The sequence below is a fragment of the Uloborus diversus genome, chromosome 4 (genome assembly GCF_026930045.1).
Source record: "Uloborus diversus isolate 005 chromosome 4, Udiv.v.3.1, whole genome shotgun sequence".
NCBI lineage: Eukaryota > Metazoa > Arthropoda > Arachnida > Araneae > Uloboridae > Uloborus > Uloborus diversus.
The window spans coordinates 96,414,894-96,442,403 of record NC_072734.1 but is presented as its reverse complement, the minus strand read 5'-3'; the positions used below and the strand labels follow the sequence as shown (position 1 = coordinate 96,442,403).

General features: G+C 31.6%; 1 protein-coding gene across 1 annotated transcript in view; it reads left to right on the top strand.

Moving 5' to 3' along the window:
- The window catches only part of LOC129221587 (phosphatidylinositol 4-kinase alpha-like), a 100,775-nt gene that overhangs the window by 6,146 nt on the left and 67,119 nt on the right, over window positions 1–27,510 (top strand). The window contains 11 exon segments of the mRNA XM_054856100.1: window positions 970–1,063; window positions 6,896–6,981; window positions 8,602–8,701; window positions 15,017–15,498; window positions 15,850–15,915; window positions 15,991–16,087; window positions 16,163–16,372; window positions 16,565–16,665; window positions 17,281–17,534; window positions 22,265–22,360; window positions 26,382–26,568. Of these exon segments, the coding sequence (XP_054712075.1) occupies window positions 970–1,063; window positions 6,896–6,981; window positions 8,602–8,701; window positions 15,017–15,498; window positions 15,850–15,915; window positions 15,991–16,087; window positions 16,163–16,372; window positions 16,565–16,665; window positions 17,281–17,534; window positions 22,265–22,360; window positions 26,382–26,568 (1,773 nt within the window).

Below are 27,510 nucleotides of genomic sequence, written 5' to 3'. Positions count from 1 at the left end.
AGAAAATATGATTCAAATCTTAATTAACTCAAACTGAAGATTTTTTTTTCTTTAAAACTTTAAGTAATTTTCTTTCCCAACAAAGAAATAGGCTCTCAAGAGTCTTCAACTGTGCCGTCCTGAGTGATCTACATTTAGTTCACTTTGTAATCGTTATGACTCCATCTGAAGCTTGAATTTTGTTGTGCATTATGTTGGAAAAATAGCATGAACTGAAGCATAAGAAAATGTATAAAATGGCGTTCTGACAGGGAAGCTCATTGCCCGATTCTCCCAAAAACTTTTCACACTATTTGAACACTGCATATTATCTTACATTTTGAGAAGTAGATACTAAATAGCAGAAGTTCGAACAGGTTCAGCTAGTTGTATTGTATTATCTTACAGAGAATTAAATTAGAACTGTAAACATTGATGAAGAGATGTTTTAAGCATTTTTTTCTTCTTTCTCTTTTTTTTATTTTTTTAAAACATGTGATGATTTTTTTTCTTTCATTCAAACTGCTAAATGGTTCCTAAAGTTAAAAAGTACCTAATATACTTAATTTCCTAATAACTGTATAAATACATTTTTAAATAATCAATAACTCACAATTCAAATAAATGTGCGTTTAGCATAACTTCCAATTTAAATATTGAGTTAGGAATAGCCAGATGCATCATTTTACCTTTTTGCAGGGGGAGGGGGAGTAAAAGTCATGCACTAAACTTATAGGATGAACATGGACCTGTACATGCTCTCTCCTGTATAATTTTCGACTTTAGAACAAAGAGCAAGGTGCAAATGCCCTCTCCAGATCCCTATGGAACATGCGTATGAGTAACTTTTTTTTTGCTAATTTATTGCATTATCTAATTATATGAAAGTTTTGTATTTTTAATATTTAAAAATATGTCTCAGTAAATATATTTTTTTTCATGATATAATATTGTGACAGAAATTAAAACTAATGTATTTAATGTTTTCAGTATCAGGATATAATTTTTCCCTATTTTATGAAATTGCTGAGAGGCCTTGCCAAAGCAATATGGATTGAAGAAGCCAGGATACATGACACTGATCGTAAGTTTTAATTCATTTTGCTCAATGGAAAAGAAAAAATAATAATTCTATTCTTTTATGTTTTGACTAGGATCCTACAAAAAACGTTAAATTCAAAATCATATATTATTTAAGTTTTAAGTAAAAAATTAAACATTATTATAGATGCATTTAATTTGTAATAAATTGTGATTAATTTTGTTATACAGTACAAATTCATCAAAATCATTATTAATAAGACAAAATCTTTACTTGGATTATCTGTACTTTTTTATTAGAAAAAAAAACCTGATCCTTTTTGAAACTTACTCTAGAAATCTGTTTTAAACATTTATAAATCTACCAAAGTGATAAACTTTTCTTAGCTCCTGAGTAAGTTGAAAATTAAGTTTATACAGCTTGTAACTACAACCTTTTGTCATATTTTACATCTATGCTAATCTTTATGCCAACAGCCTTTATAAAAATTGTTGCTTTTGTAATGCCAGTCTAATTCTAATTATGCTCCAATATGTAATCTAAATAGGTGTATGTTTGTTATGTGACCTATAAATTGTTAAATTGTTTTTTAATGTTTAAAATTTCTGAGAATATTTTGTAGCATTTCAATGAAAAATTAATGAATTGCTTTAAAATGGGATCTATACGAAGCAATTTTAAAAGATTATTTTTCAAACATTGAACATATTTTTTGTCAGTAAAGTGTTTGTCAGGAGAGTGTTGTACCTTGGGACACTTCTCATATTTTAATTTTTAACATCAATTATTTGAATCAAATTTAAAATCTGAAAATCACATTAAAATACCCCAACATACTTCAATGAAATATATATATTTTTTAATTCAGACAGTTTGAAAATAAAATGCTGCCAGCCATTTAAAGTAAAAGTGGGAAAGTCTTTGTGATTCAGGAAACAGCCATATACTTGAACCAATTTTGCACCAGAAAAAAAAAAATCATGGTAGTGAATTAATCATGAACATTTGATAATGAATTATGAATAATGGATTATGAATTATTATCTAAAATTAAATGTGTTTAAAAGACTACATAAGATTAGAACATTGTTCCATGTTCCTAAACATACCTTAATTATTAATATCCATGCATATGTTGTACCTTGGAACGTGTCCTAAGGTACAAAATGTTTGGCTGTCCCAAGGTACAATCACCACGTTGTTTAAGAAGAACCAAAATGATGGTCAATCTAGATGCAATATCATTATTTTCTCTTAAGCAAATTATTTAAAGTACTTCTCTTTTATAACAAAATAAAATTCAGTAGATTAAATTTACAAATACAAAGACAGAAAATGAAATAAAAATGAAGAAAATATTTACTTTTGAGTCATGAAGTTTTCTTCCTCTCACAAAATGGTCAATTTTATTCACTTGATGCTGATTTTTACTATGGAACCATTTAGTGGTGAAAGTTACTATTAGAGATCACAAAAACATGGCTGCTAAAAATAGATTCTTAGAAATTAGAAATGTCCCAAGGAACACACGTCCCAAGGTGTAACACTACCCTCTACATTGCACTGCCTGGTAACAACTGTTATTACTGTTACTAATATAAGATATATAGTTTGAATTTGATTGATTTTGTGGGCAAACAGGAGGGGTTTTTAGAGTTAGAACCCCTCCTTGAACCCTTAATTTTAAGCCATATTGCTAATCCTAGTACGTTAATATACAAATGAGGGACACAATTTCAAAAAATCATATTTTCAAAACTGTTGTACACTTTGCAACAAGTAAACTTTTATTGAAATACTATTATGTGACTTTTATTGAAAAATAACAAGTTTTTTTTTTTTTAGTTATAAGTGCTCAAAATGTGAGTCTTTTGTTGCACAAATACAAATACAAAAGTGACAATCAGCAACATACTCTGGGTCCAGCTAGGCTGATCCTAGTCAATGTATCAATCCCTAATGAAGATCAAAAGCTCTTTTAAAGCTATTCACCCCATCCGAAGTAACAGTTGCTTTTGGTAAACTTTTCCAAATAGTTCAGTCATATTATACAAAAAAAAAAAAAAAAAAAAAAAAAAGGCTTAAGTTGAAAAACACAATGTAGTTCTGATTTTTTAATTTGTTGTTTGGGTCAGTTAGGGTAGTGTAAATCTAAGTTTGCAGTTTTCAAAAACCTATGCTTGCTGCGTAATTCGCGAAAAACTGCAAAATTTTCAGACTGTTTTTAGTTATTCCTTGTAACTCCTAAACTATCCAACTTTTGATGCTAAATGATCAAATGAAAGCCCAAAACAAAGTCTGTACATTCAATAGTTCTTTTACAATAGCAAAACAAGCAAATCAACGGAAAATTCGATTTTTGAAGAAATGAGACAAAACACTTTTCAAGACAATATGGAAGATCCTATTCTAAAAAAAGGGTGCACAGAATGATACAGTAAGACTCTAATTCCTGTTTATATACGTATGTGTGCTGGAAAAACAATTTGGTTATAGAAAACTTACATAGGTCAATAATTGACAGCCCTATGCAAATAACGCAAACATTCGTATCCATATTCCTTTAACATTGGTGAATTTTCGACCGTATTGCATTTTTCAACTGGAAAATTACGTACCAGGTTTTATTTTGAGTGGAGAATAATTTTGGTATCAGCCGAATTTGTAATGAGATTTAAATATCCTAAGTCGTTCGAGCAGAGAAACAAAGAATAAATGAAAATGAAAGTGTGCTTATTCTTTTTGCAAAAGCAAATGAAACTGTCCAGGTTTATCATATCAAACGTAAAGCTTCTGCGGGAAACCCCCTTCTGCGGAATGAAAAATGTACCCCTATACACTTTAAGCGCAATATTGTCGAATGTTTATTCTTATTGAAAAATCATTCAAGCAGAAAGTATGGAAAATAGGGATGCACCTAGAAACATTAACCGAAATGCTTCAACTTTTTCACTTAGCAGTCCTCAATTTCTACGCAAAAAATGCTTGCCTTTATTTACAAGAGATGTAAAAAACAGGGTGAATCCAAAGTATCTTTATGTACACTGGAAGAAACTTCACGGTTTTGTGAATCAATAAATTTTCGCATATATTGTGAGCATACATGTGTAATGAATGAATTGGTTCTAATGAAACTAAAGGAGAGCCTGAAAGAACTAATCCATAATTGTAACATATTAAACAATTCAGTTGTGTGCTTTTTCGGTGAATTTAATGAATTATGTTCATGTTAAATTATTTTGAAGAACTGGAATGACTCAAGGACGTTTTTACTGTCTTCAGATACATCTGAACAACTGCGCGCTAGCGGATTATGATTATATTTGACTTCTCAACATCAGAGTGCTCCTGAGGAAATGCTTTTCCAAATTCTGTAATAAACAACACCTCAATGATAAGTTGCTCCCTAGGTTTGGACTTGAGGGCATCAAAGATAAAAACAACTAGAGAAACTGAATCGCCATCGAATAAAGTACATCTCAACAGATCGTAATCGATGATGAAGAGGATGTGGATCTATTTTTTTTTCGCTGTCTCAAACATTCAAAATATTTCCTTTCAGAAAAGTGCCAAGGTCCAGTTAATTTGTATTCAGTTTTATTATTTTTTTTTTTCAACTGAGGAAAAATGGAATACCTCTTAGATACTTATCTTTTCTTCATGCAGTTAGTGGATGTGATACCACATCTTCCCATCTCTGGCTAAGAAAAGCAAAACTGCACGGTGTTATTCAAACGAACTGGTGTAAGGTTGACCAGGCCACCATAGCTTTCCTTCCTGAAGTGATTCCCAAAGCTTTAGTTGAAGCTGTAGAGATGGAGCTGGTTGCTCTGTATGGAAATGAGGCATCCCCCAATATCCTGCGACAGTATTCAGTTCTACCTGTTCCTCAAAGAATCATGTAATGCAATTGTGTACCGTCTTTGTTAGTCTTCAACCAAAAGAGTAGCTTCATTCCGTTTGTATCGCAGGTAATAACAAGTAAACAAATGGTTGGCAGAGGAGAAGGACGTTTCAGAGCATAGTTGGTCGAAGACCAACATAAATTTTTATACTGGTTCGTCACCAACCACTACATTAAACGATCCAGCCTCACCTGTCCTTTTCAGATTTTTCTCATTTTAGTGTAAGAGAAATATATGGGAGTATGCTGTTGTTGCAGAACTGATCTTAGCTGCTCAGCTTTGTGCAATCTACCATTTGAAAAGACTGTACACAACATCTTTGCCATTCCAACCAAAAAGAAAAAGAAAAATGATAAAATGAAAAAAAAAAAGACATATCCTTCTTTTTTTCAGTTCCAGAGTACGATCATACCCATCAAAGACAACATACAATTAAGACATTAAGTGTAGTTAATTTTTAAGATAGGTTTTTATGATAAAACTAGCATGTAAATAGTTTCACCCTTTTGAAATCATTCTGTTTTTTTTTTTTTCATTTGTCCATATCTCTCTTATTCTAATGGGAAGTATTTTGTACTGAAAATATTTTGTTCAAAAATATTATCTATTCAAAACCAAATTCGGTAGATAACTTTCCTGTCGAAAAACGAAATACGGCCGAAAATTCATCAATGTGAAAGGCATAGATAAGTAGGGAAGGAATGTTTGCATTGCCTACATAGGATTGTCAACTATTGGCCTATTTAATTTTTTAATAACCACCCTGTTTTGGCAGCGCACATAACTTATATAAACACACATTAGAGTCTTATTATATCATTATTTGCCCCCTTTTTTTTAGAATAGGATCTTCCATATTGAAAAGTGTTTTGTCTCATTTCTTCAAAAATCGAATTTTCTCGATTATTTGTTTGTTTTGCCATTGTAAAAGAACTATTGAATGTACAGACTTTGTTTTTTGGCTTAAATGTCCCAAACAACATATTAAAAAATCAGAACTACATCTTGTTTTGCGATTTTAATGTCTAATATGACTGGACTAAAATGCAGATAGAAGTACAATAAATTAGTTTCACTGGATCTCCCTTTCTTAAAACCATACTTTGTACCCGATAGCTGACAATTATTTTCCAGAAAGTTCCTATACTTATGAAAGTTACTTAAAAATCTTTAGCTTTAAGAGTTTCAAAAATTTTATTAACTGCCAAAGTTCGACTCCCTGGTCTATAATAGTTGCTTATCTTCCCTTTTGTACCTTTCTTAAAGAGTGGCGTGAACAATATTAAATCTGAAATCGAGCTCATTCTACATTTTAGTAAGGTTACCCAAATGACAGTTTATCAACAACTAGTATCAAAACCACTACATGAAAGCATTTCTGTAGCATTGCAAAACATTGAAAGTTGTATTTGTGCAGCATTACGAACCATTAATCAGGTTTGCCATCCCCCAAGAGCAAGAGCGCATTCCCCAAATCCCCCAAATCATACGGGCTTCCAAAAGAGAAAAATGCCCTTTAAAGCAACCCTCCTAAAAATTTTAATGGTGCAGTCTGCTCCATGACCCCTCTCCTTCCACCCTAGGTGGGTACCCTTGCATTCATAGAGTGATATACAAAATGTATTGAACGAACTGTATTTCAGATTGGATGTGTGTCGTGTAGCAAGAGGGTCACACATTGAACATTTGTAACTGAAAAGGATTTGGTATATTTCTATTCTTTTTACATTCATATCAATTATTGTGCAGTAGTTTCGGAAATCTGATTTTTTAAAATCAGGTCCATTAACCCTGTATATACCTGTAAGGTTTTAAAATTTCTCCCAGGAGAGAATTCTGGTAGTACCACTCAGTTAATCAATTGTTTATCTTCATATTTAGTGTTTTAATTACGAACTTGCGTTCAAAATTAAAATTAAGTAAGCATATGCATTTCATTTATAAATTGAAAACTGTGTGCTTCTTGCAGGTATTCCTGTTAGTGAGCGTTTTGCTTTTTGTCTGAATACATTATTGTCTGACATTGCATGTTTTCATGAAAGCTTACGAGATGAAGTAAGTAATGCATATTCAATACAAAAATTTTTAACATTTAGTGCCATTTAGGCCGTAACTCCTAAAATGTTAAAAAATAAACTTTTTGAAATTCTAATTTCTTGTTTTCAATATGTTCTCTATTTTAAACATAAATTTATTATAATTTAAATTTATTTTTTGCTTATGAAAAGATATATTATTTAGTGTGTTAAAACAAAAAGGTAAATTTTAATAGATTTCTTGGGTACTGTTATTATATTTTCACTATTTTATCTCAACAGAATTAAAAAAAAAAATAAATTATAATAATAATAATACATAAATGTAGTTTTTTTTTTTAGTTCAAAATATTTTTTAAAAAAAAAGTTTGCATTAAAATTTGTCTATTTATGTGTCAACAGATTTAAATGTATATATTTTTAACATATACTGTCTTAAAAGCAGGGTTGGCAAAAACCCGGGTTTTTTAAAAAAAGCCCACGGACCCAGGGTTTTTTGGGTTTTTTTAAATAAAACCCAAAAAAAACCCAACTAAAGCTGGGTTTTTAGAAAGAAATGTGGGTTTTTTTGACTTTTCTTTAAGAAAATGTGGGGGGCTTGTAGCATATTGTAGCGTAAGTATATGGACGAAGTGCAAAAATTTTCTTGGGGTAAAAAAAGCTGGAAAACGAGTTAAAATTCAGCGTTTTCTGAAGAAAAGTATAAAAGACGACAAAACCCAAGAATGGTGAAGTTTCAGATTTTTTAGTTTCCATGATTACCAACAGTTAAGGCAGAGTTACTTCTTGAGTGATAAACTCTATTGTTCATTTTTAATTACTACATTTTTTTTTATTTACTTATTTATTTATTGCATTTTACTTTACTGTATTTCATTTTGTTATGCAAAACTACTGTAGATCCTCGAATAGTTTAAAAATCCCTTTTTACTGAATTCCAGCTTAATCAAGACATTTCTTTGAATTTTATGTTGCCTGTTTTTCTACTTCTGTGTACAGAGTAAGAAATATTAAACTTTTTTGTAAGATAATGAAAATACTGTACATCCTATTCCGTTTTCTGTCCAACCAGCCTGTTAATTTCTAAAAAAATATACCTAGTTTATTCGAGATTTGTGACATGTTGGGTTTCCGAAAATAATCCACATGAAAGCCTTTTAGCTAGAGTAGTTTCCTCTGTACAATCTACAACTATTGAGAAAATCAGAAGTGACAGGACTTAGTCAAGATAATTTGAGTTATTTATTGACCAGTTAAAGAAAAAAGTTAAATATATAATTTTTAATCTTTGAAGTATTTTTTTAATGCCGTTAGGAGTTAAATGCTATTAAAGTTCAAAATTCATTTTTTATGTCCATTGTCTGTGGTGCAGAACAAATAAAAAAGAAGTTTAAATTGTAAAAGTATTTAAATTAATTAATTTTTTAAAAAACTTCTCAGAAAATTTAAAAAAACCCAAAAGTGGGCTAAATAATGGGTTTTTTTAAATAGGTTTTTTCAAAAAAAACCCGTTGGGTCCAACCCAGTTGGGTCCAATCTGGCCAACCCTGCTTAAAAGTATATGTTACTCTTATTTCATTACCTATTAAAGCTAATAATTCAAGCAGATTTTTGGAATTTATACCTGTATTATTTTTAGATAATTGCGGCTCAAGTTGAACTACTGGGTACTTTGGCTAACCTTTGCAGGAACTATAAAGAAAAAGAATCAGTTAATTCTCGATGTAGTGCTGCAAGAGGTTAGTTTTCTTTCTTTATTTCTTTTTTTCTAAATTCAAACACATGCATTTCATTATGTATTTCATTCATTTTAAATAAAAAAAAACTTTCTTTGTTGTAAAAAGTTTAAGCATAGCAAAGAAAAAAACATTTTTATGTAGAATTTGACAGATGTAAATTGAAATTATTATTTAAACAATTACATTATAAAAATTAAATAAAAATGTTCAGTTGTTAAATTAAATTGAGTGCTGTTAAAGAACATAATTCGCTGGGACTAAAATTTTGTGCAAAATTGAAGGTTGTATTCAAAAATTTGTTAGATCCCTTCTTTAAAAATGATCTGTAGAGAAAGCTCTCACTTGTTGAAAATTAGAAAAACTTGTGTGTCGGGGGGGGGGGGGGGACACTTCGTTGTTGTTTTCTTTTTTTAAAACTTACATTTGAAGTTACCGATATTATTCAAAACAAACATTTTTTCGGGTATGAGCAGTAAATGTAGTTGTTGATGATTGCCCATGCCTAAATCTAAAGTGGAAAAAATTAATTTTTACACATCAGTTTTTTCTTTTTCAATATTTCCAACAACTATAATGTAAAATGCGCAATCCTTTTATATTTTTGAAAATAATTGAAATTTCTTTCTCAAAGTATGGAACACTCAAAAACAGGGGCGTGCGCAGAAATTTAGGGGTCTGTCACAAATGACTTTTATGGGGCCCCTCCATATTGTTTTTCCTTGCGTCCTACATAGATTTCATGGTTTTTTAAAAATGTCTTGGGCCGCTTTCAGGCTTGAGCCTGTGTCAACAGGTGTCTCTTCTCTCTCCCCCCCCTTTTGTACAGGCTCCTGCTCAAAAATGTGTATGAATGTTGTCTGATATTATTTAAGTTAAATTTTTTTAGAACTATGTGAATGTTTTTCATTTTTTACTATTCTTTTAAGTGTAAGAGTCATACAACATTAGGATTTCAATTATTTATTAAATTTTGGAATACTTATGTAAATTTAGTGAAATAAAATTAACAGTTTATAAGAATTTGCATAAAGCAGAGTAAAATTGTGTAAAGAGCACAAGACTCTAAGTGCAAACTAAGGGGGGGTTTGGGAACACCCCCCCCCCCCCCAAAAACGTTTGTCCCAAAAAAAAAGAGAGAGAGAGGAAAAAAAAAAGAAAAAGAAAAAATTAAATGACTTCTTTCTGAGTAAAAAAAGTCAAAAATTCACTTCGCTCCCCCCCCCCCCCAATGCCATTGAAAATCTCCATGAGTGACCCTCAAGTGTAAAAACGCCTCCCTCTGCTGCGATAATTTTTTGATAATTGACTTAAATTTGACACTGCACTTTAGAAATGAGATTGATTTGTTAAATCCATGTATATGTAGCTTTTCTTCGAAATAGATTCTGCAAATTGTTGCATATGTTTAATTTTATGAGTGGGCGCAGTGGGAATATTGCATACAGTCGAATCTGTATATTTCGAATTTCACAGGAAAGAAAAAAATCGAGATAAAGAGGTTTTGAGATATGGGGGCTTTAAGAAACTTTATAGAAATTTGGAATATGATGGTGAAAATTTGAAATCAATACTAAAGACAATATGGGCTCTTGATCAAAATTCCTCTGTATTAGTTTTGTTAGGTCTTTATTCTGTTATTACATTATTAAGTGCTTTATAAGGAGTTTAAGGATTCATTTTGACACTAAAAGAAACTCTAAGAATATTTTTTCTCAAGAAAAGTCTTTTATTGCTTTTTGGTCCCTGTTTTTTTTTTTTTTTTTGATTTATTATTTATCCTCTTGAGGTTAGCAATTGCTGCAAATCTACCTTGGCCAGTATTCTACGATTTTCCTTTTTTCATCACTTGAAAAAATTTTATACTTTCTTTTTACTCCTATCATTTCAGTTTTCTAAAGAATCACAATTTTAAGAAAGAGAACAACCAAAGAACAGTACTAATCCAGATAAAAGAGCGAAATGGTTTTGAACTTGAATGACCTTTAACCATGAACTTGAAATGTTCATCTTAAATATCAAACCTGTGAATTTCACCCCTTTACTCTTCTTCCAAGAAAGTGCGCGAAACGACTGTCCTTTTGTTAATCTTCCAAGAAAGCCTATTCGTGGAACGTATTGCTCCCTTTTTTCCACTGCTCCCTCAGCTCTTGAAGACAATTCCTCCATTTCTGAGTTGAAGAAAATGTTTTTGTTTGCTGCTTTAAAGATCATATTGGGCTTTGAATCCGAAAATGATAGCATAACCGGAATTCGAGACGATAGAGATTTTTGTTGGTCTGGTCTCGTTGTGTGTCATAGGAACATAGGTCATAGTCAAAACAACCTTTGCTAACCAGAGTATCCATTGCAATCACATTGATTTTTCAGCGTATTCTTTTGGAAACGTACAGTCTGTTTAAAATAGTAAATTCTAAGTAAAAGCTGTTGCATAATGAAGCGAGCAAAACCGATAACAAGCTTTTTTAAACCTAAGGGAAAAAAATGAAAATGACGAAAAGGATTGTTCTAAAAAGAGAAGGTTAACGTCAGCTGACGAAACGCAATGTCTGCAAAGCAGCATTAGTCCCATCGGACCCTTCTGAAGGCAATTTTATTTTAATTCAAAATAAAAACTGCATAGCATTACATAAATAAAATGTTAAAAAACGAAATAAATCTAGACTATTTCTGTTAGCTTGGTTCGCATTAAAAAGGGAAAAAAAAAGACTTCTGTTCATAACAGTCGAAAATTGCCGTTGCTCCCTCAAATAGATATTTATGTAAATTCTAGAGCAGATAATAAAATTAAAGAAAAAAAAACTTGAGAGGAGAATACATGGTATGCAGCTTTGAGCGAATAACTTTCTACCGCCTATATTTCATCCCGATTTTTTTTAAATTCAAATTTTATTAACTGATTTAAAATTAGCATAAATGTAAATACATAAAAAGCAACATATAAATATAACGATATGAAAAGCAATTTAATTTTTCGCTGGTTATATTTCAAGGAGTCTTCTTTATTTCATTTCATACTTTTAGTTCAAACCAAGTTAGTAAAAATAGTCTTTATAGTCTGACCACTGATGAGAATGAAAGTCAAACATCCACTTTACAGGTGGAAATGGATGCATCTATTAGCTTTCAGGGATGCCAGCTTTTGTAGATGTGTGTTAGCCTCTGAATTAGGCAGTCACACTGAAATGAATATGGATCACGCTCATTGGTTTGGATTGACTGGTTTTGACAAAACAGTTGCTAGAAAATTTCACTTTAAATTAAATGGAGGGAAAATAAAAAAAAGTTGAATTTTCCATAACATTAAAAAAAATATAAAAAAATTCTTTGCTTTTGTTTTGTTTGACACAAGTATCGGACTTGGGGCACTCCATTCCAAAGTATGTATGATTCACCTCCCTTTTATTTTTTTTAGTACTAAAAAAAGTTTACATATATATATATATATATATATATATATATATATATATATATATATATATATATATATATATATAGTACTGAACACACAGCAAAAACTTTAATCCGAGTCAGTTTATGTTAAAATAAAAGATATGTATTTGTTTCAACCATTGTGCATTTCTACATTGTAAACGTTTGCCAGAGGCGTAGCTAGATCCGACTTTCGGGGGGGGGGGGGTTACTTCTTTTATATATATATATATATATATATATACTTTTGGAGAGTACTTTCAGTTTTTATTTTGACTTTGATTTAGAACAATAAATAAAACGAATACAAGTATTTTTCAAGTCATTTACAGTGTCCAATTGAATACAACTTTTGTAACAATCAACTGAGTTTATGTCCTATTCTGCTAGGGGAATATATAATGTTCATAAATATCCGACCCTTATTTATTTATTTATGTTTTTGTTTATTTATTTTTCTTTTAATTGAAATATTTTCGAATACAAAATCACGTAAAGAGTGCTTGAAGAAACTCTTTTGATATGGCATTCTCTAAACTTGTTTGATGCTAAAGACAAAATATTCTTGTTCCTTTAAATAGCTGTCTGCATTTTGTTAGACATAAATATTTTTTAAACCTTAAGTTACTAGAAAAACGCCCATCAAGGTATGTCAGGTGAAAATTGCTTCCGCATTTGAACAAAGCAATTGTCTTTTTGGTGATATTTTGATGGTTGAAATTTTAATCCTAAGCAGTGGTGGCTCGTCACTATGGGCCCCGGCCCGACAAAATAATGCATAATTAGATAATGTCTTTTGTGTTTCAGTTTTAAATAAAACCAGGGCATGAAACTTATTTTAATTTTCTAGCACTCTGCTAATCGCTAATATAAGAAAAACAAGTGTTCCTTTTCTATCAAATAGCGACAGCGCTTTAAGAATGATTCTTTATGCCATTTTAACGGCGGCCCACAACTTAACCAACTGCGAGCATTAAATCGAAGTAACGAAAGCAGCAAGCTACATCACCCCGAACGATGCTGGGCCATGGGCCGGCTCCCTTCCTGCCCCCTCGAAAAATATCTTCATCCAATAGCAATAGTAGAAGCAATGGGAGAAATGTGTCTCGTCTTGCGTCTCTTATACGAAGTTTCAGTGAGGCGATGGGCAGAATTTTCTTAGCCCACCCCATGGGGAAAGGAAAAGTTCTCTCATCGCTTTCTCTTTCGCTCTCTCTCTCTTTTGATTTAATCCATAATTTTCTTTTCTTTAATCTTAAACAGCTGTTATTATGAGGTACTGGGGTTTACAATATTTTGGGTTCCCGCTCATTTCATTGCATGGGATGTCCATTTTAATTTGTTTATTTTTCCTTATGGAACTTAGAGCACATTCTCGAAATTTCTGAATTTACATTTTATTTTTGAAAAGGCATTTACCATTTTTTAAGTTTCAGTTTGAATTTAGGTTCAGTTGTTTTTCAATGTCTTGCTAATATAATAAAACTTTAAATTTTTGAATTAAAAGCTGCACCTAAAATAATCTTCATTGGGTGAGAATTTTTCAATTTTCTTATAAGCTATGATCTTTGGTTAAAGTAATAAGTCTTAATTGTGTTGGCCTTATTATTATGCCTTTTCTATGCGCTAGCGTATTCTAATGCTTAGCAAACCTAAATTATTACACAATGAAAATTAAAAGTAATTTAAATTTCTTATAAAAGGAATATATTGGTAATTAAGTAAACTGTTTCTAGAAAAATTAGTTACCAGTTTCGTAATTTGATATATGTGAGGCAGTGAGAAGCAAAGGAATGTAAGTAGCAAAATTAAAAATTGGGAGGTAGCCTGTACAAATGGTAGGTGAACCTCTCCTCTGTCTTAGGGCAAGAGATAGCACTAGTAGCCTGGTAGGTGCTGCTCTACAGCATGATTTAGAAAAAAAAAATCTATGAAAACGGATCTATGAAGTAGGAAGGTATCTTTAAACGCGTTTTACTCAAAACTTGAAAATGTCCACTTACATCCTTTTGCTTCTCACTACCGCATATAACGAAACATGTTAAAGTGAAAGTTAATGCTGCTGCATGATCGCAGTCACAAGCTAATTTTTGCTATTCTGTATGGGAAAAAGGAGGGGTGGTTCTTATTGGTCTTCATGCCTTATTATTTGGCACGCCCCCCTTAGTTCTCTTAATTTTATCTGTTTTCCTTTTTCTTGTGAAAACTTTATACAATCGTCAGAGGCAACCCGACCTTTTGGGATGGGAAGAGAGTGGTTGAGTTCTCAATTCACAAAATGAAACTCCGAACATTACTAAATGATATAAATAAAGCATGCACACATACTAAAACATAATTAGAAGATACATTATGCTTGAAAAGCTATATGAACTCCAAATTTGCCAAATAAAGAAACTTTTCGGAGTCCAAAATGACCTCCATCAGGGCGCCCCTGATAACAGCGGGCCCACCCACCAAATTAAGCCACGAGCCCCCACTGATCCTAACTCCAGTGGATTAAACCTAATTTCTAGTAGATTGCGTTCATTGCTATGACCACTTTTACATTTCTTGATTCTCCTAAAATTACAGTCTCACCAGTAATGCAGTCAAGTTACCCGATCCAGTTCAGCCTTGTCAAAATCCCTGAATGTCAAACATTGCCGTAAAATATTATGAAATTATCATGCCGTGGCGCGAGTATCATTGTTGGTGATGTCAGGAGCTTTACTCGATCAGTGAATCAGCACTAAAATCTATGAGGATTGTTGTTTCTGTTAAAGTGCTGAAATGGTTGTCTTTTTTTATTCTAGAAAGAGAAGAGAAATATATTTTCTGTGATTCATGAACTGTTTTTCTTAGTTTATAAAAGAAGCATTTAACAATGTTTTCTCTCATTTTTAGTTACACTTTGCAAGTCAGTGGTTCCTGTTTTCATAGGAACTGCTCGAGCAGTTGGTCGAGCCAGCAAGCAGTTCCCCCCTCTCTTTTGCCGCATGTTTCCCTCTGTCATTAACTCTGTGCCAAATTCTCCGGAAGCTCCAAAATTACACAAAGTTCCCAGTAGTGCCTCCTTCAAACAGCGTACTTTTCATAATTTTCGGCCCATTCTGCATCGTTCCATGTCTGCTGTTTCTCGCAATGCCTCTAGTACTGCGTTGACAAGTCAAGATTCTGGAGCTGATTTATCAATTGCTGGAAGCAGTGGGCTATCAAGCAAAAGAGCTTCACTCTACAGCCAGTCATCCCTGACGTATGACCCCACTAGCTATTACTTTTATAAGTTTGGCTCTAGCTTTGGTCGTATACCCGCATTTGGCCGTGTTGAACATGAGCAGCATCCCTTACTGTTTTCTGTGGCTCACTTACAAGCAATGCTGGCCATTGTAAGTTTGTTTTATTTTTTTTTCTGAATTGAAAAAAAAAAAAAAAAGGCACAAAATCTGAATTATTTGTAGTTTTATACAGGTCTAGAGATTACATTTTATGTTTTTGTTACTTCTTTACCAACATATAAAATAAATTACTTCCATTTATTTTATATGTTGGTGACATATAGAAAATATTCACTTGTGTGATCAGTGTGATTTAGATGAATAACAAAAAGTATACATGTATTTTTCTTTTGCAAACCTATAAAGATAAATTTTACTTTGATGATTCCTTAGGTATTGCTTTGATTGAAGTAAAATATTTTAATAATTTTGCTCTTGTTTCAAAATTTATTTGTTTTTTAGGCAAAAAAGTTGCTTACAAAAGATATGTTGGAATTTTTGGATGAACAAGCTAGTGAAATTTACAATGTAAGTACAATTTTATCCGATTTGTATTGCAACCAGTTATTTTGAGAAGCTGAATTAATTTTCTTTTTTTTTTAGTCAGGTCAGCTGAAAATTTTTCCTTACAAAACCTTCAGTGAAACAATAAATTTAGTTCTAGTAACTCTATTGCGTGAGCTGTTACAACCACAAAAAAGTAAGATTTTTCATCATTTTCAGTGCTAAAATATAAATTCATTTTATCAGTTTCATAATACACTTTTTTCTTCAGATTTGCCATCTCCTTTTACGAAAGACGTTCAGGAATTTGTTCGAGATTTATTTCTTTCTGGACAAACTGAGCTTCAGACAAGACAGCATGATGCTAGTGAACGTGAAGATAAAGAATCAAATTTTACCGTAGTCAACAAATTTAAAGTTAATGTTCAAACAAATGCTGCTTGTGTTGATCTATTAGTATGGGCTGTTTCAGATGATATGGGTGATTATGTTTCATTCTTTTATTTCTTTTTGTTGCCATTAAATATTGCTGAAAACCACTACTGGTATCCGTAGAATCTAACTAAAATTCAGTGAAATTGCAGCTGCTGTGGAAGTAATACTTTGTCTTGTTTCACACATGTTTTCGAGTATTTTTCACAATGTATTGATTATTGAATTCATTAACTTGTAGGTGCTGATGCTCTCTGTAGTCGTCTACAAGAAAAAATTCATTCATCACACTCAGCCAAAATAGCTCTTGCTCACATGCCATTGCTAATGGTTTGCTTGGAGGTCTGTCTATTAGTTTGTTTTGCAGTAATTGTTTTAGTTTTAAAAATTTGTTATGTTTCAATTTTATTTAAAAATGTTTCATCACCAACATTTAAGTTGGTCAAGAGAGAAATATTAACATACAATTTTCAAATTGAATTGTGCACACATGTTTTTGTGCTACACGCAGCTCATTTTTTTCAGTGTATAAAAACAGAATTTGTAAGGAAATGTACTCTTCACTTTTTTTAAAAAGTTAGTTTGATTTTTTTTATCTGGCAAGATGTATATTTTGCAAATTTGATGTTTAAGATTGTATTCTCGATTATCCTTGTTGATCTTGATTAATGTTGAGTTTTTTGAAAAATCAATGTTGAGAGTATTATAACATTTTGGAGGGAGCAGTTCATTGAGAAATTTCCTAGTATTTCTTATTTGCATAGATGATTTTGTTAGAGAAGTCCAATAGCTAATGAGGCTATATCTGGGACTATATATACTGACGTATGTTTTATTGAGTATACATCAATCTTATTGAATTAATTTTGCCAAGTGTTATTTTTTGAATTGTACATTCAGAACTTTATATTTAATTTTTGTCTTCATCTAATAGATAATTTTTTGATACATTTCCAGGGCTTGGGTCAATTGGCAGAGAAATTTCCTAGCATTTCTCATAGTTGCATAGATGCTTTACGGGACTTTTTAGTCAATCCTTCTCCTATACTCTTGCGGTTAAATCGCCAAACAATGGATCACAGTGTTCGAAGTGGAAATTTGAGCATTATGGTGACATCAGAAAACCCATCTACTGTTTATTCTGCAACAACTACTAGTTCAGGAACAGCATTTGAAAATTTGAGGGATACTGCAATAGAAAATTTATGCAGGTATTGTCTTGCATTTTTCAAATATACTGAACAAATAACTGAAATGTGATACTGTTTTCAATTCTGTTCTTAACCTTTTTTTTTTTAATTTTAGCATTAATGATTGTATAAAATTACCCTCCAAATTTTGAAAATTTATTGCTTCTTGTACATACTCCTGTCAAACAGTGTTTTCTATGTAAATTTGTGTTTTTCTTTTGTAGTTAGTAGTAAAGCTAAAAAAACCAAAGTTATTTCTTTATTTGGAAGTACAGTAAAATTCCGTTTCCCCAAATCAACTGGGACTACACCTCACTTGGATAATCAAAAATTGAAGTAATTGGATTTTCTCCAAAAAAAAAAAGGTTCACTTTATTTAATTTGTATGTTTAAATTGGGAGAAAACTTATAATTTAATGGAAAGCAATACTTTAACATGCTAAGTGTGCTTACAAATCGTACTGCACATTAGAAGCCAATAATAGAACCCTTTGAGATGGTGACTCATCATCCCAATAATGTTCGCGCTGCACCTACACTAGCTTTGCAACTGGAAGGACAATAGCAGGCATAGAGACAACTGCTATCCTGCAAATCTCAAAAACTTAACGTTTTCTTTTCTTTTCTAAAATGCCAAAAGCAATTCAGATAATCAGCGATTTAGATAGTCGAAATTCAATTCATTGAAGTTCTACTGTATTCACATTACTTTCAAATAAAGAAGTAACTTTTGTTGTATAAAACTACCTACATTACTTAAGAATAAAAGTGCACGTGTTTCTTGAGAATTAAAGTATGTTTGCACCATTAAGTTTTTCACTGAGAAATGCTTTTGAGAAAAAGATTTAGCTGATTTTAAACTCTATTCATTCTCATGTGAATCAGTCAAGAAACGAAGAAATTTACGTGTATTTGTCTCAGATTTATGAAAAGAACCCTTCTCTAATATAAAAGTCTTATGCAAACACAACACTACTTCCTTTTACATCTATTAAATAATAAATGTTTTTAATAACTCAAAAGAATGGATCAGTGTATTCTTGTACATGATTTAAAAGCAATGCATATTAAAGGAAAAGCTTATGCATAAAAACTACTTGTTTGGCAATATTTATGTGGTGTAACCATATGTATAGTGAGAAGAACAAAATAACTGAGAAAAAATAAATGTTGTGTCATCAACAGCTGGGCTGAGGGTATCGTAGCAAAATGATCCTTAAATACGTTATTCAGATTCAGTCACTTTCTAACCATTTTTTTTGTTTCTACTATGTACATTTTCATACTACATATTATAGTAATGTTTGCAGAAAATTGCATTTATTTATTGTTAACAAATGTATTCATCCTAGTTTCTTGTTGAAAGTATGCTAAAAAGGAATTAATTTTGAAAAATGTTTTTTCCACAGATTAATTGGCAAAATTTGGCCAACTACAATCAATTCGCGATAACTCGAATCAAAAGGAACCGAGGAAAAACTTCGACTTTTCGAAAGTTGGACTTACCACTAGCTTCAGTTTTCAACATTTTAATATTAAAAACCATTGAATATTTTAATTAGTATGTACATATAACAGACAAAATTACCAAACTTAAAAGTTTTTAAGCACAATATGCACAGTTTAATCAAAAATACTGAGAGAAAGAAATCAAAAGCATGATTTTGATTTTGATACTGCTGGAACCACTTGAATAGAGCTGATCCTTCTTCAGGAAAGGTGCATCTTCATTCATTTCAAATTCAAATTCATGAATTCTACCGCTTTAGAAGTTTATCCAGGGTGGCGACAGATCAGGGAAATCAGGGAGATCAGGGAAAAGTCAGGGAACTTTATTAATCAGGGAGAAATCAGGGAAATATCAGGGAATTTTGAAAAAATAACAAAAAATCAGGGAAAATAATTTTTATGAAGAATTTTTTTTTTTTTCTGCATTACAAAATTAAGTACTCTAATTCCTATGCATTTTCTGCCAATTATCTGTTCAAAAAAAAAAAAGTAAACTTAATGAGTTGCGATTATACACTGCCGCATATTGGTGCATCTTTTTTTCTCAACGTCAAAGTATTGAATCTTACTTATTAACCACAGGATGAACTTTAGTGTCTGTTAAGTTGTTTATTTTACCTAGCTTGAAATTTGCTTTCACGCTTTCAATGCTACGCAAAATAAATAACCATACAGGCAAAGAGGATGCCTTCATTAATGCCTTAGCTCCTTTGCCTTTATTCCATTGTCTTGAAGTAATTAGCCTACTGTAATTACGATTTCAAGAAGAAATCTTTGGTTTTTGAATTAATACTGATAAAAGCTTAAAAATTATTACTTCTTCGCTATTTTAATTTAATTGCTAAAATTGAACTTTCAGTAAAAAAGACTTTGTTTTTTGCCTTTATACTATTTGTTGTCGCCGCAGATTATAAAGGTTTTCTTTTCTTCAGACTTAAATGATTCATTTAATTTATAACCAAGTTGTAGTCTTCTTTTATATATTTTAAAATTAACAAATTACTTTTTTTTTTCTGTTTTTCTTTTTTTTCCTTGGATTTCAAAGTTGTTTGTTACAAGAGCAATCTAAGATTTTTTTTTCGTTACATACTAAAATCATTTGAAATAGAGTTAACTTGTGTACTTAAGTAAATATCTTTATTTTTTTATTGTTAAAATGCTGTATTCATTCATTAAAACCTATGTTCTTGATTAGAGAAAAGCTCTTTTTGAATGGATGGCAAATGGTTTCATCTGTTTTGCATAAATATGTCTATTAGTTATATAAGAATAACTACATTACTTCTGTTCTTTCACTATTACTTGTTATTCTTGCAACAATTGTTATACTGTTTGAAAATTTAGTTCAAAATAAATTCAATTACTTTTTAGTTCTATCATAAATACACAAATGTTTTTAAGAGTGATTTTAATAGTTTCTTAAAATTCTTATGCTAAGTGGTTCCTGGAAGTAAAATATTTTTTTTAAAAATTTTCTATAATTTTTCTATGTAGAAAAATTTAATATACTGTTTTGTAGGTTTTTTTTTCCAAAAAAATTACCTTGATATGTTTTTTTTTTTGAACCATTTCATTAAAAAAGTAGCATTTTTTAAAAAATATATCTTTAGTTTAACAACTTTAGACAACTTAAAACGTTTAAAATATTGCATTTTATACAAACATACAATGGATTTCAAGTAGAGCAAAGAAAGAAAATCATTATCATTGGTAACGTAAATCAGGGAAATTTGGTGAACTTAATCAGGGAAATCAGGGAAAAGTCAGGGAACTTTTTTTCACAGTTCCTGTCGCCACCCTGTTATCTTTTTCTTTTATATCATTGACAGAGTACTTGCTTAGATGCCTTTAATAGTAAAGAAAATCACTCTGTCTCTCAGGAACTTATCAGCAAATGATCAAACTAAAGAATGAAGGGGAATGCATCTTAACTTAGGTCAGAGTTTTAATAAAGGTACAATCAGTTGAATAGACAACTTGACAGCTTAAAAGCAAATTCGTAGTCCAGCAACATGTCAAAATGTAAACAGTACAGTACAGCAAAAGAAAACAAGCTAACTTTCTTCTGCCCATGAAACTCCTTTATCGCACATTGGTTCAACAGGTACTGTTCTTGCTTTAGGTCTATTGTCAGGAATTGCAAGTAAAGGTGAATAAATTTTTCTCTCATAGTCTTCTTTCTCTTTTTTTTTCATTCTTTCAAAGCAAATTTTGAGTCATCTTTGAAAAAACTTCGAGTTAAAGGAAGTTAACTTCGAGATATTGAGAATAATTAGCATGGAATTAAAGACAAAGGGATTGGGACTTGATAAAAGCTTCGAGTTATAGTAATATTCGAGTTATCACACTTCGAGTTATCGCTAATTGATTGTATATATAAACAGCAAATTGGCTGATTATGGTTGATTAATCGTACTGCCAATTTATCTGCACATCCCTAATTTAGACTATTGCATTTATTGTTTAAGGAAGCACTCTTCAGTTCATTCTACAAGTGTTCGAAAAAATATTGATTTTGCCACCTTTTATTTATTTATTTTTTTTGTTCAAGGCATAAATAAATATTTATGCGAAGCTTCTGGGTTGCTTTATGAAAATTAAATTTTATTTACTTAAGACATTTTTTCAAATTCAAAACATTTGTGGTTGAGCATTTTTAAAAGTTGTTTCTCTGTTGTGCACATTATATCAGCAAATTAAACGAAATATTTGATAGCAGAACTGGTGAAATGTATTTTGTGGGAAAGTTAAAAAAAAAAAAAAAAGCTTATATGTTTATGTTACCCAAACAGGGAAATGTTTATTAGGTACTTATCATAGGCGTATGCACGGGGGTCACCAGGGGTACCATGGTACCCCCATTAGCACATCAATATGAAAGTTAATACGAAAGTGGTTAAAATTTTACATTTTTAGGTTCATTAATTTCTTTCCTCATAGGTTTTAAAAACGTTTTTTTACTCATAATATTTGAAAAATTTCCCTAAGTGAACAAGTACGGGATCATTTCCAATCTCAATTTCAATCTTCTGGTACAGTGGTACCCCCATTTCTGAAGCCCTGTGCACACCTATGATACTTGTATGTATTTAACTTGTTTTGCTTGCCAAATTTTGAGCAAAAATTATTTTTCAATTATTTTAAATGCATTTTGAGCTAAATAAAACATTTTTTTTTTTACTTTTTAGATTAACTTCATAAATATTTATCATAATTTTTATTTAAAAATATTTTACTTTTAGGGCATTAAAAGCTGGTTTAAGTAATGATACTCACTGTGTACAAGCTTTTCTAGCTTCTGTGTCAAACAGGCTTTATCAGGCCGAAAAAAGTGATATGTAAGTATTTTTATTTTCAAACTCCAACCTCATATTTGTATTTTACCTGTTAGGTTTGTTTATCTTAAATGCTGTATCTAAAAAGTGTTAAGCATTTACACAATATTTTGCTAAGGAATTCCACCTTTTAAACAAAGCAGCTAATGCACTTTTTTCCATTAAAAAAAGAAATCTTTAACAGCTTTCAAAACTAAAAAATAATAATTAAAATTAATAAGCTCATTAAAATAAATACATCATATCAAAAAAAAAAAAAGAAGTTTCTTTTTCCCTTGTTGCCGAAATTTTTTTTAAGAATGAATTATTGCATTTTCCAAAATAAATAAAAACAATAAAATGTCAACTTAAAGAAAGTATATTCAGTAAATTACCGCTCATTAGCCAGGGCTAAAGCAGAAATACGTGAAATACACCGCCAGCTCAGTCATTTCCAGCCGAGTACTGCAGTTTCGTGCTTATTAGCACTCATCAGCCCGGCTAATGCTTTAGCCCTGGCTAATGGGCAGTAATTTACTGAATATACCTTGCCTCGGTTTCAATCTTCAAGTTGAACCGAACCATTGCTTCGGTCACTCGTCTGGTCTGCTAATTCTATATTAGCTACCAGTTTGTTTCGCACTCTTGACTTCCTTAAGAGGTTTTCCATCTCCAGCTCAGTCACTTTCCTATGCCGGGCTGATAAGTGCTAATAAGCACGAAACTGCAGTCCTCGGCTGGAAATGACTGAGCTGGCGGTGTATTTCACGTATTAAAGAAAGTATTTTCATTTGTCAAAAAAAAAATCGTCTGCACATAAATGACTTCGAGTTTATCCGCCGAAAACTGAATACCTAAATTAAAACTTTAGAGTGGAAATAAAAACAAGTCATATTAACAATAATTATTTCACAGTTAAAACCATGGCTGCGGAGTCGGGTCAGGGTTAATCTCATTTTAAAATAAAAGAGTCGGAGTCAGAGTTGAATATCCAAGAATCGTAGTCAATCATTTTTCCCCCGTGCCTAAACTTTTGCCAAAGCTATGAAGTGAGAGTCGAAGTCAGGGAGTTCAAGTTCGACTAATTGTCGGTCACAGAAGTCAGAGTCAGGTGCCCCTAAATTCTCGGAGTCAGAGTCTGGAGTTTGACGTCAAGAGCTATTTCCAACAAAATTTGTTTGAAGTAAATCCGCCTTCAAATATCGAATCTACATTAACTTTCAGTTTCCCCATAGGTGCTAATGTTAAAGGATTTGAACTGTTCAAAATTGAACGGAAATTTTTTCAAATCAAAAAGATATTTTATATACAAGCTTTTCATCAAAAGCTTTTTCCTACAAAGTTTTTTTGAAACAAATTCGCCTCACGGTTCGGAATTGTCTTGAATTTCTCTGTAGGCGCTAATGTTAAGTTTTTTTGAACTGTTCAAAATTGAACAAAAAATAGTTCAAAGCAAAAAGTGAAATATAAGAATGAGGTGTCCTTGCCAAGATCTTTCGAACAAAAAAAAATTTGTTTAAAATCGGACTATTCACTCAAAAGACTATTAGGGGGGGGGGGGGGGCAGACCGACAGACATTTTCTCCCATCTCAATATCAAAAAAAATTCTTCAAAATTGAACTTTAAAACAGTATCAGTAAGCAACCTATGATGACGTTAGATGAAAAGATGAGGTTCGGAACTCTGCTTCGGAGATTTTCGAATTACCAAAATAGTGATTTTAAATGCTCTTTAACAATGTTAGGAGGATGGAAGATTGGAAGACCTTCCCGTAAGTTTTTCGAAATCAAGGTTTTACACTCATGATTTTGAGGAATCTTTTTTTTTTGAGGGGGGGGGGGGTGGCATCGGCTCTTCCGAAAATATCTCTATATTAAAGCTTCAGAAACATATTTTGGACGATCCTCGTTCAGGTTAATGAAAGGGAAGGTTGAAGCCCCCCCCCCCCCGGAAATTTATCGAAATGAAACTTCTAAAAACACAATTGTAAGCCACCTTTGATGACGTTAGGAGAGAGTATTGAATTAGGGACTCTAAACCAGAGTTAAAGTTCCAAAAATGAAACTTTAGGCAAATTTTGATGATATTAAGAAGATGGTAAGTTTGGGAGACCTTCTTTCGAAATTGTAGTTTTATAAAAGCAACTGTAAGTCATCCTTAAATTACGTTTTTGGAACCTCGATTTCGAAAAATTCCGAGTCAAAGTTCCAAACTCCTCATCCCTTCCCCTAACTTCATCGAAAATGGTCTACTTATAAGTATTTAGGGGATCGAAGATGAAACTTTCAGAAATTTTGATACTGAAGTTCCCAATGCACAATTTTAGATGATCTTAGGTAATTTTAAAGGACCAGGGTATCGAGGGCTCTCCCCCAAAAATTTTCAAAGCTGGACCCCTGACACCGCTATTGTATGTCAACTTTGATGACATTGCAAAAAAGGGATGGGGTTCTGGGTCTCTTCTGGTATTTTTTCAAAATCAGAGTTTCAAAACCACAAATTTTAAGTGGTTTTCGATGATATAAGTTGACAGAAGATTTAACTCTCCCTACCGAAAATGTTTCTAAATTAAAAGTCCTACAAACCCAATCATGGGTCATATTTAAAAATGATAAGAGGAGAAGGTTTTCAGGGCCCTCCCCAAGAAATTTGTTGAAATTGCTCTAAAAACGCAATTTTAGATAATCTTGGAAAATAGTGGAAAAAGATTTGGCGGACTCTCCCCGGAAGCATTTTGATATTAAAGTCCTAAAAACTTATTTGTAGGCCACTTTCAATGACGTTAGGGGAAGGTATGAGGTTCGGAACTTTGCCACGGAATTTTTTAAAATCAAAGTTCCAAAAAACCAGTTTTAAGCAATCTTTGGACATATTAGGGGGAATCACCGTGCATGACAAATATTTCACAGAGTTTAAATCCAGAGTACAAGTTTTTTTTCTTTTTTTTTTCTGATAATGTCGCTGAATCCATTAAACAAATAGTCATTTCTTTGAAAATATTATTCAATAACTTAGGAACCCCAGAGATAGCATTCTGGCTAATCCTAGCTCCTTAGCCACATTTCATGGTCCTATTAGTAAATCAGACCCTGCACATACAAGGGAGAAAAATCGGAGGTAAACCAAAAAGTCTGAACATTTCCTATATTCTTAATATTTTTTCGTTTGCAACTAAAAAATCTAATGTAACTTTAAATTTTAAAAGAAATATTTTTTTTCACCCTAATAATTTTGATTAAAAAAACTAATTTATTATAGTTATTTTTTAACTTTTCGTATTTTTTTTTAAATGTTGAATTGTTACAGCACTATCGAAGAGTTAGAATCGGAACATGACTTTTATCAGTTCTGTGAAAACAAAACGGTATAAATCCAGCACTTATTGGAGGGAAGAAAATTCATGTCTGCGAAAAGTTCTGAATGAAGATTGAAGATGAAATGTAGTACGACCATCATTCATCAGCTGGTGTCTCATAAAAACTGGCTATGCATAATTCTTTGTTCTGAAGTATAGCAATGCTCCACCCTCCGCGCAGGCAGAGGTACAAACGTAGCTATGGTTTTTTTTTTGAGAAAAATATAACTTTTTTTAACTTATTTTCTCCGGGGCCCCTCAGAACCTCGGGCCCCTAGGCTATTATATATATATACCGGCAAACTTTGCCTATTTAGTAATCTGCCCCTGAAGAACTCATACACTGCCATACTGTCTTTTTCTTAGAAATTCCTCAAGAAATTTTTGTGATACAGAGCGAATTCATAACCCTTCCAGAAGAAGAGAAAATTCGTGAGTCCTAATTTTCGCTAAAATGAAGATATTGGTGATTTCTCAAGCTGAAAATTTCATGATTTTTTTGTGAACAGATCTAAAAGTTAGAAAAAAATAGTGAGACTTAAATTTTTGTGATTGTGATGGTTTTGTGAAAATCGCAAAACGTGAAAATAAGTGATTTTACAGCTTGCAATGTAATGTTAAGGACATCAATAAAATGCTGTTTTGGCTGCAAAAAAGACTGCTGACATTGAAAGATTCTATCTTTTCAGGGAATCAACTTTAGTCTCTACAAATACAATTGTAGCTTTGGGCCATGTTGCCGTAACGCTGAAAAATACTCCCCGTACGATGGAATCCATTCTACAGTTTTTCCAACAAAGGTTTTGTCAGCCACCTTCAAGGTTAGATTCCCTCATTGTTGATCAGCTAGGATGCATGGTTATAGCCAAAGGGGATGTAAGTTTATTTAATTTGTATTACATAATGAATTACTTATAGTTTTTAAAAGTTTTATAATATGATAACTTTATTTAACATAAATTTGTTTACCTAGGTACAAAATTTGTACAAAATTACTTTGTGGAAAATTAGGTTTCCACAATGAACAAGAAGTTCCGCTCAGATCTAAACGACCCTACTTTCTTGTATAACAACATCAATTTTTTAGCATTTAGTCAGTATTTTCTTAACTAATGTTGCTGAATGTGGCAGAAGCGTAGCTAGACCCGACTTTCGGGGGGGGGGGGTACTTCTTTTATATATATTTATATATATGTGTATATATATATATATATATATGTGTGTGTGTGTGTGTGTGTGTGTGTGTGTATGTATATATATATATATATTATGTATATATATATATATATATATAAACTTTTTTTAGTATTCAAAAAAATAAAAGGGAGGTGAATCTTACATACTTTGGAATGACTTTGAAATGGAGTGCCCCAAGTCCGACACTTGTGTCAAACGAAACAAAAGCAAAGAATTTTTTAAATATTTTTTTAATGTTATGGAAAATTTAACTTTTCTTTATTTTCCCTCCATTTAATTTAAAGTGAAATTTTCTAGCAACGGACTTGTCAAAACCAGGCAATCCAAACCAAGGAGCGTGTTCCGTTTATTTAAGTGTGACTGCTTAATTTAGAGGCTAACACACATCTACAAAAGCTGGCTCCCCTGAAAGCTAATAGATGCATCCATTTCCGCCTGTAAACTGGATGTTTGACTTTTAATCTCATCGGTGGTCAGACTATAAAGATTATTTTTACTAACTTGGTTTGCACTAAAAGTATGAAATAAAATAAAAAAAAAGACTCCTTGAAATATAACCCACAAAAAATGAAATTACTTTTCATGTCGTTATATTTGTATGTTGCTTTTTATGTATTTACA